General features: G+C 35.7%; 1 protein-coding gene across 2 annotated transcripts in view; it reads right to left on the reverse strand.

Annotated features, from left to right (window-relative positions):
• FAM240B (family with sequence similarity 240 member B) overlaps window positions 1-17,485 on the reverse strand; it is an 86,738-nt gene that overhangs the window by 37,230 nt on the left and 32,023 nt on the right. The window contains exon 3 of one of the 2 annotated variants that reach the window (XM_060300015.1): window positions 4,736-4,820. The exons of the other annotated variant lie outside the window; for it this stretch is intronic. Coding sequence (XP_060155998.1) covers window positions 4,736-4,820 — 85 coding nt within the window. The remainder of the gene's footprint in view (window positions 1-4,735; window positions 4,821-17,485) is intronic. 2 annotated transcript variants of the gene reach the window in all.

Consider the following 17,485-nt stretch of genomic DNA (forward strand, 5'->3'; position numbering starts at 1 on the left):
AATTGTGTGGAAATTAAATAATATAATCTTGAGAAAGATTATTTTGTTTTCAAAAATGAAAACAAAAGACATATTAGAAAATGTCTTGAGAAAAATTAAAATGAAAACAGTATACCAAAACATATGGGATACATCAAAAGCAGTTTTACAAGGGAAGTTTATAGTCATAAATTCCTAGATTAAGATAAAAGAAAAGTCTCAAATAAACAACCTAACATCATACCTCAAGAAACTAGAAAAAAGAAGAACAAAGTAAGCCCAAAGTAAGCCCCAAAAAGACCCATGTATATACAATAAACAAAATATCACCACTAAATATTCTCAATCAAATACTTATGAAAAGTCCTAAATACACTTTTGTCAAATGTTTGAATCTTAAACGTTAGTAGCATGGAGCATAAAAATATATCCAACAAAACCAACATCATTTTATATTAATTTAAAATAAAGTCACAAAAAAATGTGATGGGCTTCTCATATCATAAAGCTTCCTTCCAACCTGTAACAACCATTACATCTTCCCAATGCAAGCTAGATTTCAACAAACAGGAGCAATACCACCGCCACCAACAACAACAGTAACAAACAGCTGTAACAGAAAATCCTGATGGGAAGGGAGAATCTGATTTCCAGAATTTCTACTTTATATTATTTAACATATAAATTTTCAACAAAGAGTTATGAGATATGAAAACAAACAACAAAGTTTGATCCATGAATGAGGAAAAAAATGTGTGTATATATATATATATGTGTATATATATATGTATATATATATAAATGTGTATATATATATATATATGCGTGTGTGTGTATATATACACATATACATTGTCCACACAATGTGGACATACACATATACACATTGTCCAGGCATTAAAAAGACTTTAAATCACTCTCTTAAATATTCCCATAGAACTCAATGAAATTTTGGACAAAGAACTAAAGGAAATCAGGAAAATGGTGCCTCACCAAGTGACAAACACTAATAAAGAGAAATAAATTACAAAAAGGAATCAAATATATATTCTAGAGTTGAAAAGTGCCACAACTGAAATAAGGAAGTTATTAGAGGGATTCACTAGCAGATTTAAGCAGGGAGAATAAAGAATTGGCACATTTGAAGAAGAACTGATTGAGACTATCCAGTCTGAGAGGTGGAAAGAGGAAAGAGTGAAGAATAACGAGCAGAACGTAAAAGATCTACAAGACATCATCAAGTATGACAACATATCCATAATAGGAATGCTGCATGGAGAGAAAGGGATAGAAAGTCAGGGAAAATATTTGAAGAGATAATTGTCCCAAACTCCTCAAATATGATAAAATACATGAAAGTACATATCCAAGAAACTCAGTGAACTCCAACAGGAGATCTAAATGAAAACACTATTTTAAAATTGCAAAAACTAACAAAGAATTTTGAAAGCGTCAAGGGAGAAGGCTGGTGGATTTCATATTCACGTGTTGAAAGAAAAACACTGTTAACCAAGAATTCTATATCTGGTAAAACCATCTTCCAAAAATGAAGGACAGCAGTGATATAGGTAAGATGGCAGAATAGGAAACTCCAGGTCTGTAACCCCATGAAAACACTGAACTAAACAATAGAATACAAATAGCTTTGTGGGAGCTCTAGAAACCAGTCAGTAATCTGAAGCAACAAAGTGAATGCCCAGTCAAGAAAGAGTCACTCTCAAAATGATAGCAAATTTCGTGACATTTTTGCTCACTCTTATCCTAACCCACTCCTGACTCAATATGGTGCAGGAGAGTGAAAGCTGCCCAATTACTGGTCCTCCATTGGGAGAAAAGTAAAAGAGTGCAACTTGATTGCAATGTGTGGCATGCCAGGCAATGTCTGAGAGTCTGATTTCTGTCTCACATGACTAACAGTTGAGATAGGAATAGTGGAATATTTTGTATATCAGATTGGTGGCTGTGAAAGCAATGATGGATTCAATGGCCCATGAAAACTTCATGGCAACTGTAGACCTGCACACACTTGGAAGGCAGAGATTACTGACAGAGGAATACAACAGAACATTTAAGGGCCAAGAAGACAGGGGTGCGGCTCTTGGGGAAATGAAACATCTGTGTGTGGCAGAATTAGGGGGCTGTGGCTGGGCTGCAGACACAGGTCCAGTGAAGGCACATCCTCAGAAAAGATCTGAGAAGACCTTAAGTCATTACACCAGGCTGATTAGTGAAGGCCTTCCTCTGCAAGTATCCAGTCTACAAGGCTGGGAGAGGTGGCTGTATTTTTCAATATGCAATTTTTGACAAAAGCTCACAAAACACAGAAAAAAACAGGAAAATGTGGCCCACTCAAAGGAACATAATAACTCTCTAGAAAGTGACACTAAAGAAACACAGGCTTCAGAGTTGCTAGATGAACTCTTGAAAACAACTGCCTAGGAAATCAGGAAGATGATATATCAACAAAGTGAGAATATCAACAAAGAGACAGAATTTATTTAAAAAAAGCAAATGTGGAGTTAAAAGTGTAACTAAATTGAAAATTTCACAAGAGCGGTTCAAAAGCAGACTGAAACAGGCAGAGGAAGGCATCAGTAAACTTGAAGAAAAATCATTTGAAATTATTAGCTCTCAGAGCAAAAAGGAAAATGAATGAAGAAACGTGAACAGACCCTAATGGAATTATGGGAATCCAAAAAAGAAGACATTACGGGAATCCAGGAAGAAAAGAGAGTGAGAAAACAGCAGAAACCTCGTCTGAAGGAATAATGGACAAAAACTTCCCAAACTGTGAAATACTTGGATAGAAAAATACAAGTTAAACAAACTGTAGGGTAAAATCAAATAGACCCACACTAAAACACATTATAATCAACCTGACAAAAGTAAAAATCAAAGAATCTTGAAAGAATCAATAGACAACTGAATCATCATGTATTAATGATGCCAAATAAAATTTTTAGCAGATTTTTCAGCAGAAACCTTGCAGTCCAGGAGGGACTGGGATGATGTATTTTAAGTACTGAAGGGAAAAAAAAAAGCCTTATAAACTGAAACTCCTATATCGGCAAAACTGTACTTCAAAATAAAGGAGAAATTAAGGCTTTCCAACGTAAACAAATCTTGGATGGAATTACTATCATTAGACCTTCCCTACCAGAAATACTAAAGGGAGTCCTTCAAGTTGAAATGATAAAATCCTAGACAAGTAGCTCAAAGCTAGAAGAAAATATATAGTTCTCTGGTTAAGGTAAATAAGTGGAGAAATATAAAAAACATGAGTATTGCAACGTGGGTTGGTAATCACACTTTATATATATTATGGGATAAAAGTAAGAAAATTAAAAATTAACATAATTTCTGTTAATGGATACACAATATATAAGGATGTATTTTTTAACATCAATAACAGACTGGAGGAGTGGTGCTGTGAAGGAGTAGAATTTTTGTATGTTATTGAAGTTAAGCTGTTGACAGTTTAAAACAGATTGTTATGACTTTAGGATATTGTATGTAATCCCTGTGATAACCAAAAAGAAAATATTTACAAAGTATACAGAAAAGGAAGTGAGAAGGGAATCAAAACGTGTCACTCCAAAAAAAATAAAATAAACACAAAAGAAGGCAATAAAGAAGGGACAAAAATTTAATGAAGCATACAGAAAACAAATGTCACAAATGGCAAAAAAAAAGTCCTTCTCTATCAGTAATTACTTTAAGAATAATGGATTAAACTCACCAATTAAGATGCATAAGCTGGCAGAATGGATAAAAAACAGAATCCAAGTATAAGCTGTCTATGCTGTCTACAAGGGATTCAGTTTAAATTTATGGACATACACAGGTTGAAAGTGAAGAATGGAAAACTATCCCATGCAAATAGTGAGCAAAAGGGAACAAGGTGCCTATACTAATATCAGACAAACTAGACTTTAAGTCAAACCTTTTACAAGGAACAAAGAAGGAATTTATATAATGAGAAAAGGATCAATTCTCTAAGAAAAAATAAAAATTATAAACATTTGTACCAGAGCTCCTTAACAGATGAAGCAAACCTTGACGGAAGGGAGAAACAGTAAGAGTTGAAGACTTTGATAGCCTTCATTCAGAAATGGGAGAGAACAACCACACAGAAGATCAGTAAGGAAACAGAAAACTTAAACAAGAGTATAAACCAAATGGACCTAACAGACACATATATACACAGCTCTCTACCCAAAGACAGTAAATTACAGATTTTTCTCAAGTGTACGTGAAACATTTCCAGAATAGCCATATGTTAGGCCACAAAACAATTCTTAATAAAAATTAAAACTACTGAAATCACACAATGAATCTTTTTCCATCACAATGGGATAAAAGTGGAAATCAGTAACAGAAGGGAAACAAAAATTCACAAATATGTGGAAATTAAACAGCACGCTGTTAAACAACCGATGGGTCAAGGAAGAAATTACAAGAGAAACTACAAAATACCTTGAGACCAAAGAAAAAAACTACATAATAGCAAACCTTACGGGATGGAGCACAAGCAGTGATGAGAGGGAAGTTTATAGCTGTAAAGGCTTACATTAAAACAGAATAAAGATCTCATATCCACAATCTAACATTTTCCTTAAAGAAGTAGAAAAAGCTTAACCCAAGGCCAGCAGATGGGAAAAATAATAAATGTTACAGCATACATAAACAAAACAGAAAAACAATATTGAAAGTCAATGAAACCAGGAGTTAGTTATTAGAAAAGATCAACACGTACCTCAAGATGGACACAGAAGAGACTCCTGAATTTCCCTCCTTCCATGGATGCACTGAATATACAGCTACACACAGATCAATTCCCTCTGAAAGATATCAAGAAACTAACTTTAGTGACTCCGACACATTGGGAAACTGAGAAAATACCCACTCAGAAATGTGTAGGAAAGGATGAGACACACTCTTACTATAAACCCCACCCAAGAACAGCAGCTTATAATCTTTCTGAAACCACCAACTTCTAGCCTCTTCCCAATTAGTGCAGTGTTTGCACCACATTTCTAATGCCCCAGATTTTAAGGCTGCCGCCTGAGGGATGGACCCCCAAATCATCTAGCTCTGAGAGCCAAAAGGGCTTCCCTTCACAAGTCCCATGATATTATAGCAAACAAATAAGCAGTTTTTACAAGGTGCTTGAGCACTCCCTCTGGCTATCTCCCCAAACGCAGAGCAGAGGGAACACACACAAATGTTTATCTCCCAATTTCTTCCTGGAGGGTGTTGGACTACATACTTTCCCAGCTACTGTCTGAGGGTCCAGCTTCTAATCAGCTTGCATTTCAGCTGACTGGAATCCTGCCCAGCGCCCAAAAGAGCCAGTGGGTACTTACTCTGCCCTCTCCCCCAGCTTCCTTCAACAATAAAGCCAAGTCTCCTGCATGGCCCTGGAGGGAGCTTGTCTACACATTTAGAACCCTGACTTTAAAAACTGCCACCTGAGGGATGGACCCCCAAATAACCTACCTCTGAAAGTCAATTGGGCTTGCATTCCTGAGCACCACAGTACTATAGCAAACAAAGAAGAAGTTTTTAAATGGATGCATGAGGATTTCCCATATCTATACACCCAGACCCAGCATGGAGGGAGATGACAAAAACATGCCCATCTCCCAGCAAGAATGTTTCTCCCTGGAAGGAAGTCGTATATTTTCGTAGCTGCTGCCTGTGGTTCTGGCTTCCAGTTAGTCTGCATGTGGAAGCTCACGGGGATCCATTTGGGAGCCTGGTAAAGCTGGTGGGCATGTCCCCTGCTACCTCCCCCAGCTCCAAGTAAGACCAAATTTTTATCTTCTCTCCTGGAAGGAGCTTGTCCACACATCTAGCACACCAGTTTTCAACTGCCACCTAAGGGACTAGCCCCCAATTCACCTAGCTCTGGGACCTGAAAGGGCTCAGCCTTCATGAGTGCCTGGGACCACTAAAAACAAAGGCTGTTTTACTTGGACAGAGAAGCATTCAGAGTAATTATTTCCCTTGGCTCAGCGCAGAGTGAGGAAGAAGAAACTCTTCCAGCTCTGAATTCTTCTTCATAGGGGCTAGACTACATATGTCATATTCTGACTTTTCCAGCTCCTGCCTGATAATTGGGCTTCCAATTAACCTGCATCAGGTAGTTAAAGCAGCAGGAAACTGGCAGTTGTTCAGAAGCCTAAAGAGGCATATGAGCATTAACCACATCGTTGAGCACACTGATGGGTCTTGGAACACCCTCAACTGCTGGAAGTCACTAACAACAAAGACAATGATTTCAACAACTAGGCCAGGCTGATTAAGGAGGTTCATATCCTACACAAGACAGATTAAACTGGGAAAAGGGGCTGTTTTATACAGAAACCAACACAGAGAGTCAAGGAAAGTAAAGAAACGGGGATGTTTCAAACAAATAAACAGATCTCTAGGAGCTGACCTTAATGAAGTGGATATAAGTAATTACCCAACAGAGTTCAGAATAATGGTAATAAAGATGCTGACGTCAGGAGAATAAAGCATGAGCAAAGTGTGAGTTTCAACAAAGAGACAGAAAATATTAAGAAGTACTAAACAGAAATCATAGATTTCAAGAATAAATGAACTGAAAAATTCAATACAGGGCTTCACAAGCAGACTAGACCAAATGGAAGAAAGAATCAGACAAGGCAGTGGAAGTTATCTAATCAAAAGAGCAAAAAGAAAGAAGAATAGAAAAAAGTGAAGATCGCATAAGGGACACCAGTAAGTGGATCAATATATGCATTAGAGGTCTTCAAGAAAGAGAAAGAAAGAAAGGGCAGAGAGAATATTCAAAGAAATACTGCCTAAAAACTTCCCTAATGTGGGGAAAGAAAGAGATATCCAGATCGAGGAAGCCCAAAACTCTCCAAAGAAGATTAATGCAAAGAGACCTACACATAGACACAATATAATGAAATTATCAGAAATTAAAGACAGAATCATAAAAGCAAGAAGACAAAAGCCACTTGTTTATACATGGGAATCCCCATAAGATTAACAGATTTTTCAGCAAAATATTGCAGCCCACAAGGGATAGGAAGGATATATTCAAAGTGTGCAAAGAAAAAAAAACTGCCAAGAATGCTCTATCCAGCAAACTTGTCCTTTAGAATTGGAGAGACAGAGTTTTCATAAACAAAGAAAAGCTGAAGGAGTTTATACAAAAGTTGTTCAAAGGAGTCCTTCAATCTGAAATGAAAGCGTGTTAATTAATTAGGAACATGAAAACACATGAAAGTATAAAACTCATAGGCCGAAAGATAGTTCAGAATACTCTAAGATGGTGATGGGTAAATCTCTTATAACTTTAGTATAAAAGTTAAAGACAAGAACAACTATCACTGCAATAATTTTTTAATGGATTCACAATATAAAATGATGTGAATTGTGACATCAAAGCATAAAATAAGGAGAGTGTAAAATTGTAGTGCTTTTGTATGGATTCAAAATTAAGTTATCACCTTAAAATAGTCTGTCATAACTCTAAGAGATTGGATGAAAGGCTCACGATAACAAAGAATCAAAACCTTTAGTAGATACCCAAAAAACAGAGACAAAAACCAAAGCATAACACAACAAAATTATCAATTCACAAAGAAAAACAGCAAGAAAAGAAGAAAGGAGTAAAAGAATGACAAAAAATCCAGGAAACAATTAATATGATGGAATTAGTAAGTCCTTCCCTGTCAATGATTCCTCTATATGCAAATGAATTAAATTCTCCCACTAAAAGACACAGAGTGGTTTTATGAATTTAATAAGAAGACCCAACTGTCTGCTGATAACAAGAGTCTCATTTCAGCTTTAATGACACACTTACACTGAAAGTAAAGGGATGGAAAAAGATATTCTATTCAAATGGAAACCAAAAGAGAGCAGTGGTAGCTATACTTACATGAACTTGAAGTCAAATACTGCAACAAAAGACAAAGAAGGTCATTATATAAAGATAAGGAGTAAATTTACTTATAAGAGGACATACAATTATACATTTTTATTCCTGCACTATCAGAGCACCCTAATTATATATAAAGCAAATAGTAACTAACCTGAAGGCGGAAATAGGCAGCAAATCAGTATTTCGGGACTTCAATACCCCATTTTCATCAATGGCTAGATCATCATCCAAAAAGAAAATCAATAAGGAGACATTGGACTTAAACTACACATAATACCAGATGGACCTGACAGACATATGCAGAACAGAAGAATACACATTCTTCCCAAGCATACATGGAATACTCTCCATGATACATCATCTGTTAGGTCATAATATAACTGAAATCACTGTATTGTTTCCGACTACAATGATATGACACTAAAATACATTATAGGAGGAAATCCAGAAATATCACAAATATGTGTAGGTTAAACAACAGACTCCTGAACAAAAGGGTTGAAGAAGAAATCAAAGGGCAATTGACAAGATATTTTGAGACAAATGAAAATGAAACACAATGTACTAAAACTTATGAGCTGCAGCAAAAACAGTTGTAAGAGGGAAGTGTATAATGATAAAAGTCTACATTAAGACAAAAGAAAGATCTAAAATAAACAACCTAAAAAAAACAACTAAAAAAAGTAAAGGAACTAAACAACATATTAAGCGTAATGTGATCAGAAGGAAGGAAAAAAATTTAGGGCAGATATAAATGAAACAGGGACTAGAAATACAACAGACGACCACTGAAAGTAAGAGCTGGTTTTTTAAAGGTTAGAAAAAAAAAAAAGATGTGCAAGCCTTTAGCTAGACTAACTAGGAAAAAAAGAAAATACTCAATATTGTCAGAAGTGAAAGGGGATATATTACCACGCGTAACAACAAAGATAAAGGATCAGAAGAAATTACTATGAGTAATTTTATGCCAACAAATTAGATAACCTAGAAGAAATGGATAAATTCCTAGAAACATACAACCTACCAAGAATGAATCATAAGGAAATAGAACATATGAACAAATTACAAGTAAGGAGATTGAATCAGTAAATAATAAACCTCTCAACCAAAAATAGTTCCAAGACCAGATGGCTTCACTGGTAAATTCTACCAACACTTTAAAGAAATTAACCATTCTATCTCAAATTCTTCCAAAGAACTGAAGAGGAGGGAAAACTTCCAAACTCATTTTAAAAGGCCAATATTACCCTGTTACCAAAGCCAGGCAAGCATACTACAAGAAAATAAAATCAATGCTCAACATCCTTGATGAACACAGATGCCAAAATCCTCAACAAAATATTACCAAACAAACTTCAACAGCACATTACAAGAATCATACACCATGACCAAACAGGTTTATTCCTGGGATGCAAAGATGGTTCATCACATGTAAATCAATAAATGTGATATAGCACATTAATAAAATGAGGGATAAATCATATGATCAGTAACTATGAAAAAAGTGAACATTATTTCATGATAATAACTCAGCAAACTGAATGGACACAAAAACAAGACCCATATATATGCTGTCTACAAGAGACCCACTTCAGACCTAGGGACACATACAGACTGAAAGTGAGGGGATGGAAAAAGATATTCCATGCAAATGGAAATCAAAAGAAAGCTGGAGTAGCTATACTCATATCAGATAAAATAGACTTTAAAATACAGAATGTTACAAGAGACAAGGAAGGACACTACATACTGATCAAGGGATCAATCCAAGAAGAAAATATAACAATTGTAATATATATGCACCCAACATAGGAGCGCCTCAATACATAAGGCAACTGCTAACAGTTCTAAAAGAGAAAATCGACCGTAACACAATAATAGTGGGGGACTTTAACACAACACTTACACCAATGGACAGATAACAGAAAATTAAGGAAACAGAAGCTTTAAATGACACAATAGGCCAGTTAGAGTTAATTGATATTTATATGAGATGCCATACCAAAACTGCAGATTCAACTTTCAAGTATGCACGGAACATTCCCCAGGACAGGTCACATCTTGGGTCTCAAATCAAGCCTCAGTAAATTTAAGAAAATTGAAAACATATGAAGCATCCTCCTGACCACAATGCTATAAGATTAGAAATCAAGTACAGGGAAAAAAACATAAAAAGCACAATCACTTGGAGGCTAAACAATATGTTACAAAATAACCAAGAGATAACTGAAGAAATAAAAGAGGAAATCAGAAAATACCTAGATACAAATGACAATGAAAACACGACAATCCAAAACCTATGGGATGCAGCAAAAGCAGTTCTAAGAGGGAAGTTTATAGCTATACAAGCCTACCTCAAGAGAAAGAAAAATCTGAAATAAACAATCCAACGTTACACCTAAAGGCACTAGAGAAAGAAGAACAAACAAAACACAAAGTTAGCAGGAGGAAAGAAATCATGAAGATCAGAGCAGAAATAAATGAAATAGAAACAAAGAAAACAACAAAGATCAACGAAACTGAAAGCAGGTTCTTTAAGAAGATAAACAAAATTAATGAACCATCAGCCAGACTCATCAAGAAAAAGAGGGAGAGGACTCAAATCAATAAAATTAGAAATGAAAAAGAAGTTACAACAGACACTGCAGAAATACAGAGGATTATAAGAGACTACTACAAACAACTATATGCCAATAAAATAGACAACCTGGGAGAAATGGACAAATTCTTAGAGAGCTATAACCTTCCAAAAGTGAACCAGGAATAAGTAGAAAATATGAAGAGACCAATCACAAGTAATGAAATTGAAACTGTGATTAAAAATTTTGCAACAAACAAAAGTCCAGGACCAGATGGCTTCATACGTGAATTCTATCAAACACTTGGAGAAGAGCTGACACTCATCCTTCGCAAACTCTTCCAAAAAATTGCAGAGGCAGGAAAACTCCTAAACTCATTCTATGAGGCCACCATAACCCTGATACCAAAACCAGACAAAGATACAACAAAAAAAAGAAAATTACAGACCAATATCAATGATGAATATCGATGCAAAAATGCTCAAGAAAATACTAGCAAAGAGAATTGAACAATACACTAAAGAATCATGCACCATGATTAAGTGGGATTTATCCCAGGGATGCAAAAATTCTTCAATATATGCAAATCAATCAATGTCATATGCCATAATAACAAACTGAAGAATAAAAACCATATGATCATCTCAATAGATGCAGAAAAAGCTTTTGACAAAATTCAACACCCATTTATGATAAAAACTCTCCAGAAAGTGGGCATAGAGGGAATCTACCTCAAAATAATAAAGGCCATATATGACAAACCCACAGAAAACATCATTCTCAATGGTGAAAAACTGAAAGCATTTCCTCTAAGATAACGAACGAGACAAGGATGTCCACGCTCACAACTATTATGCAACACAGTTCTGGAAGACCTAGCCAGAGCAATCAGAGAAGAAAAAGAAATAAAAGGAATACAAATTGGAAAAGAAGAAGTAAAACTGTCACTCTTTGCAGATCTCTATACATAGAGAATCCTAAAAATGCCACCAGAAAACTACTGTATCTAATCAATGAATTTGGTAAAGTTGCAGGATACAAAATTAATGCACAGAAATCTCTTTCATTCCTGTACACTAATGATAAAAAATCTGAAACAGAAATTATGGAAACACTCCCATTTACCATTGCAAGAAAAAGAATAAAATACCTAGGAATAAACCTACCTATGGAAACAAAAGACCTGTATGCAGAAAACTATAAGACACTGAAGAAAGAAATTAAAGATGATACCAAAGTTGGAGAGATATACCATGTTCTTGGATTGGAAGAATCAATATTGTGAAAATGACTATACTACCCAAAACAATCTACAGATTCAATGCAATCCCTATCAAATAACCAATGGCATTTTTTACAGAACTAGAACAAAACATCTTAAAATTTGTATGGAGTCACAAAAGACCCCAAATAGCCAAAGCACTCTTGAGAGGAAAAAATGGAACTGGAGGAATGAGACTCCCTGACTTCAGACTATACTACAAAGCTAAAGTAATCAAGACAATATGGTACTGGCACAAAAAGAGAAACATAGATCAATGGAACAAGATAGAAAGCCCATAGATAAACCCACGCACCTATGGTCAACTAATCTATGACAAAGGAGTCAAAGATATACAATGGAGAAAACACAGGCTCTTCAATAAGTGGTTCTGGGAACACTGGACAGCTACATGTAAAAGAATGGAATTAGAACACTCCCTACACCATACACAAAAATAAACTCAAAATGGTTTCGAGACCTAAATGTAAGACCGGACACTATAAAACTGTTAGAAGAAAAGATAGGAAGAACACTCTTTGACATAAATCACAGCAAGATCTTCTTTGCTCCACCTCCTAGAGTAATGGAAATAAAAACAAAAATAAACAAATGGGACCTAATGAAACTTCAAAGCTTTTGCACAGCAAAGGAAACCATAAACAAGACAAAAATACAACCCTCAGAACGGGAGAAAATATTTGCAAACGAATCAACGGACAAAGGATTAATGTCCAAAATATATAAACAGCTCATGCAACTCAATATCAAACAAACAAACAACCCAATCCAAAAATGGGCAGAAGACCTAGACATTTCTCCAAACAAGACATACAGATGGGCAAGAAGCACATGAAAAGCGCTCAACATCACTAATTATTAGAGAAATGCAAATCAAAACTACAAGGAGTTATCACCTCACACCAGTTAGAATGGGCATCATCAGAAAATCTACAAACAACAAATGCTGGAGAGGGTGTGGAGAAAAGGGAAGCCTCTTGCACTGTTGGTGGGAATGTAAATTGATACAGCCAATATGGAGAACAGTATGGAGGTTCCTTAAAAAACTAAAAATAGAATTACCATATGATCCAGCAATCCCAGTACTTGGCATATACCCAGAGAAAACCATAATCCAAAAACACACACGCACCCCAGTTCACTGCAGCACTATTGACAATAGCCAGGTCATGTAAACAACGTAAATGCCCATCGACAGATGAATGGATAAAGAAGATGTGGTAAATATATACAATGGAATGTTACTCAGCCATAAAAAGGAATAAAATTGAGTCATTTGTTGAGACGTGGATGGATCTACAGACTGTTGTACAAAGTGAAGTAAGTCAGAAAGAGAGAAACAAATATCATATATTAACGCATGTATGTGTAACCTAGACAAATGGTACAGATGAACCGGTTTGCCGGGCAGAAGTTGACACACAGATGTAGAGAACAAATGTATGGACACCAAGGGGGGAAAAACCGCAGTGGACTGGGATGGTAGTGTGCTGAATTGGGCGACTGGGATTGATGTGTATACACTGATGTGTATAAAATTGATGAGTAATAAGAACCTGCAGTATAAAAAAACAAACAAAAAAACAACTAATACTAAACTTTCTTTGGGTTATTTGTATGGAAATATGTTAATATAAATGTTTCAGACATTACATGAAATTTCTAAAAATCTTATATGTTCTGGTATAATGTTACAAGTCATAATTCTAGTTATTACTTTAAAATGTATATCTCAGCAATAACTAAATTTCCTTGTCAATTGCATTATTATGAACTTTCATCAAATATTTAACTGTGGTCATTTTTAAGTCTTTTGTCATTTGCAGACAGTTCTGGGTGTACTCTGATGCTTTCACAAAAATGATCCTATAAAAGGGTTTCATATTCAAGGCATTCATGGAGAAGACTCTGACAAGTACAGGTTTCTGGTAACTGACTATACTGCTGAATTGAAGGAATAAGCATTTTCAGAACTCTAGTGTAAAACTGATGAATTCATATAAGATGAAAAATATTAATTACATGGGACTGAGTGAACTGATGAGGACGACTATAATTTTTTTTTTTTTTTTTGTGGTACGTGGGCCTCTCACTGTTGTGGCCTCTCCCATTGTGGAGCACAGGCTCCAGATGCACAGGCTCAGCGGCCATGGCTCATGGACCCAGCTGCTCCCCGGCATGTGGGATCTTCCCGGACCAGGGCACGAAGCCGTGTCCCCTGCATCGGCAGGCGGAATCTCAACCACTGTGCCACCAAGGAAGCCCTTTTATAACTTTGTTTGAATAAAAAAAAAAAATCCCACAAAGACTCAGAGGCAAAAAATATACAAATCAATTTTCACTGCAAAGTAAAGGAGCTGTTACAGTGGAAGTTTACTGGACTGAATGTCAATATTATGACATAGTATGAGTGTGTTTCGTGTTTGGTAATTGCAATCATTGTTGCTTTTGTTGTGGTCATCCATTTACAATGCTTGGTGTCAGTTTATGTCCTGTAAAAATAAAATACAGTGTGTGTGAAAAAAAAACTCAGCAATTTATGTACAGATGTAATGTACATTATCATAATAACGGCCATATATGATAAGATTACAGCTAACATCACACGCAACAGTGAGAAGCTGAAATAAGGAACAGCATCCTCTAAGATCAGGAGCAAGATGAGGATGCAACTCTCAGCACCTTCATTCACCATATGACTGTAAGTCCTAGCCAGAGGAATTAAGCAAGAAAAACGAATAAAACGCATCCAAATTTTAAAGTTATAAGTTAAATAAGTCTGTTTGCAGATGACATGATATTATATGTGGGAAACCCTAAACACACTGCAAAAAAAAAAAACCTGTTAGAATAACTGAATTCTTTAAAGTTTCAGGATCAATATACAAAAATCAGCTGCATTTGTATACCAACGAATATCAACTAACAATGAATTATAAGAAGAAAAATTAAGAAAATAATCTCATTTGCAATAGTATGAAAAAGAGTAAAATACATAGGAACAAATTTATCTAACGGGGTGAAAGATCTACACACTAAAAACCATAAAACACTGATGTAAGAAATTGAAGAAGACACAAACAAATGGATAGATATTCTGTGTTCATGGATTGGAAAGGTTAATATTGTGAAAATGCCCATACCATCCAAAGTGACCTACAAATTCAATGCAATCTCTATCAAAATTCCAAAGCATGTTTTAAAGATATAGAAAAAAAAAATCCTAAAACTCATATGAAACCACAAAAGACTCCAAAGAGCCAAAGCAGTCTTGAGAAAGAAGAACAAAACTAGAGACATCACACTTCCTGATTTCAAACTATAATACAAAGCTATAGTAATCAAATAAGTACTGTATTGGCATAAAACAGAAACACAGATCAACAAAAATGAATCGAGAGCTCAAAAATAAACCCATGCATATATAGTCAATTAGTTTTCAGCAGAGAAGTCAAGAATAAACAATGGGAAAAGGAGAGTCTCTCCAATAAACGGTTTTTGGGGAAACTGCATTGCCACATGGAAAAGTCACCTTACGCCAGATATAAAAAAAAACTCAAGATTAATTAAAGACATGAACATAGGACCTGATCCTTAAAATTCTTAGTAGAAAATATAGGGGGTAAGCTCCTTGCCACTAATCTCATCAATGTTCTTTTGGATTTGACACCAAAAGCAAAGGCAACAAAACAAAAATGTACAAGTGGGACTACATGAAACGAAAAAGGTTCTGAAGCGCAAAGGTAACTATTAACAAAATGAAAAAGCAACCTATGGAGTGTGAGAAAATATCTGCAAATCACTTATCTAAAAAGAAGTTAATATCCAAAGTATACAAGGAGCTCATACAAATCAGTAGCAAAAACACCATATAACACAATTTAAAAATTGGCAAAGGACCTAAAAAGACATTTTCCCAAAGATGACAAATATTTGGGGAAAAGGTATATGAAAAGGTGATTCACATCACCAATCATCAGGGAAATGCAAATCAAAACCACAATGAGATATCACCTCACACCTGTTAGTATGTGTATTATAAAAAAGACAAGAGATAAATGTCGGTGAGGATGTGGAGAAAAGGGAATCTGTGTGCACTGTTGTTGGGAATGTAAATTGGTTCAACCAGTATTGAAAACAGTATGGAGATTCCTCAAGAAAATAAAATTAGAATACCATGTGATCCAGCAATTCCACTTCTGGTCATATAGCAAAAAGAAACAATATTTTTTAGGAATTCCCTGGCTGTCCAGTGGTTAGGACTTCGTGCTCTCACTGATGAGGGGAGGGCCCGGGTTCAACCCATGGTTGGGGAACTAAGATCCCACAAGCCACGTGGTACGGGAAAAAAACAAAAACAAAAAAACCTTTGAAATGTTATTCACAGTAATAGTATGGAAAGAACCTGCCTGTCTCTAATAGATGAATGGATAAACAAATTCTGATACACACACACACAAATATACATACATAACATACACAATGGGATATTATTCAGCCTTAAAGTAAATCCTGACACTTGCAAGAACATGAATGAGCCTGGAGAACATTATGCTAAGTGAAATAAGCCTGATGGAGAAAAGACAAATGCTGCATGGTATCACTTATGTGTGGAATCTAAAAAAAAAGTTGGAATCATAGAAACATAGAGCAGAAATTGTTGCCTGCAGTTGGGCATGGGGGGAAATGGGAACATACTGGTAAATGGATACAAATTTTCAGTTATAACATGAGGGATAAAATGAAGGAATAAGGTCTGAGGAGCTAATGTATAACAATGGTGACTAACTGATGATGCTGTTATTCCGTAACCGAAAATTTCTGAGAGAGTAGAATTTGTGTCCTCACACACAAAAAGTAAATATATGACAGGTGATGGGTATGTTAATTAACTTGATTGCGAGAATCCTTTTACAATATATATGTATATCAAATAATCACGTTATACGTTTTAGATATATTATAGTTTTGTCAGTTATGCCTCAAAATAGCTGTAAAAAGAGGAAAACGATCAACAAAATTGACAAAACTAGTTAGACTATTAAAAAAAGAGATAAGAACAAAATATGTAAAATCAGAAATGAAGAAAGGGACATTACTACCAATTTTGTAGAGATAAAAAGGCTTAAAATAGAGTACTATTAACAGTTGCATACCAACTAATTTGATAACTTAGATGAAATGAACACATTCCTAGAAACACACATCCTACCAAGAAATACAAAATCTGAACAGATCTACAAGTTAAGATATGGAATCACTTATCAAACATCTTCCAACAACTGAATGCCCAGCACCAGGTATCTTCATGGTGAATTCTACCAACTATTTAAAGCAGAATTAACACCAATCCTTCTCGAGCTCTTCCAAACAACTTAAGAGGAGAGAATTTATTTTCACTCATTCTATGAGGTAAACATTACATCAATTACAAATCTAAGGACACTCCAAGAAAAGTACCCTAAAGACCAATATCCCTTATGAATACTGATGCAAAAATCCTTTAAAAAATAAGAGCCAGGGGCTTCCCTGGTGGCACAGTGGTTGAGAGTCCGCCTGCTGATGCAGGGGTCACGGGTTCGTGCCCCAGTCCGGGAAGATCCCACATGCCGCGGAGCGGCTGGGCCCGTGAGCCATGGCCACTGAGCCTGCGCGTCCGGAGCCTGTGCTCCACAACGGGAGAGGCCACAACAGTGAGAGGCCTGCGTACCGCAAAAAAAA

Source organism: Globicephala melas, chromosome 6, assembly GCF_963455315.2.
Source record: "Globicephala melas chromosome 6, mGloMel1.2, whole genome shotgun sequence".
NCBI classification, from domain to species: Eukaryota; Metazoa; Chordata; class Mammalia; order Artiodactyla; family Delphinidae; genus Globicephala; species Globicephala melas.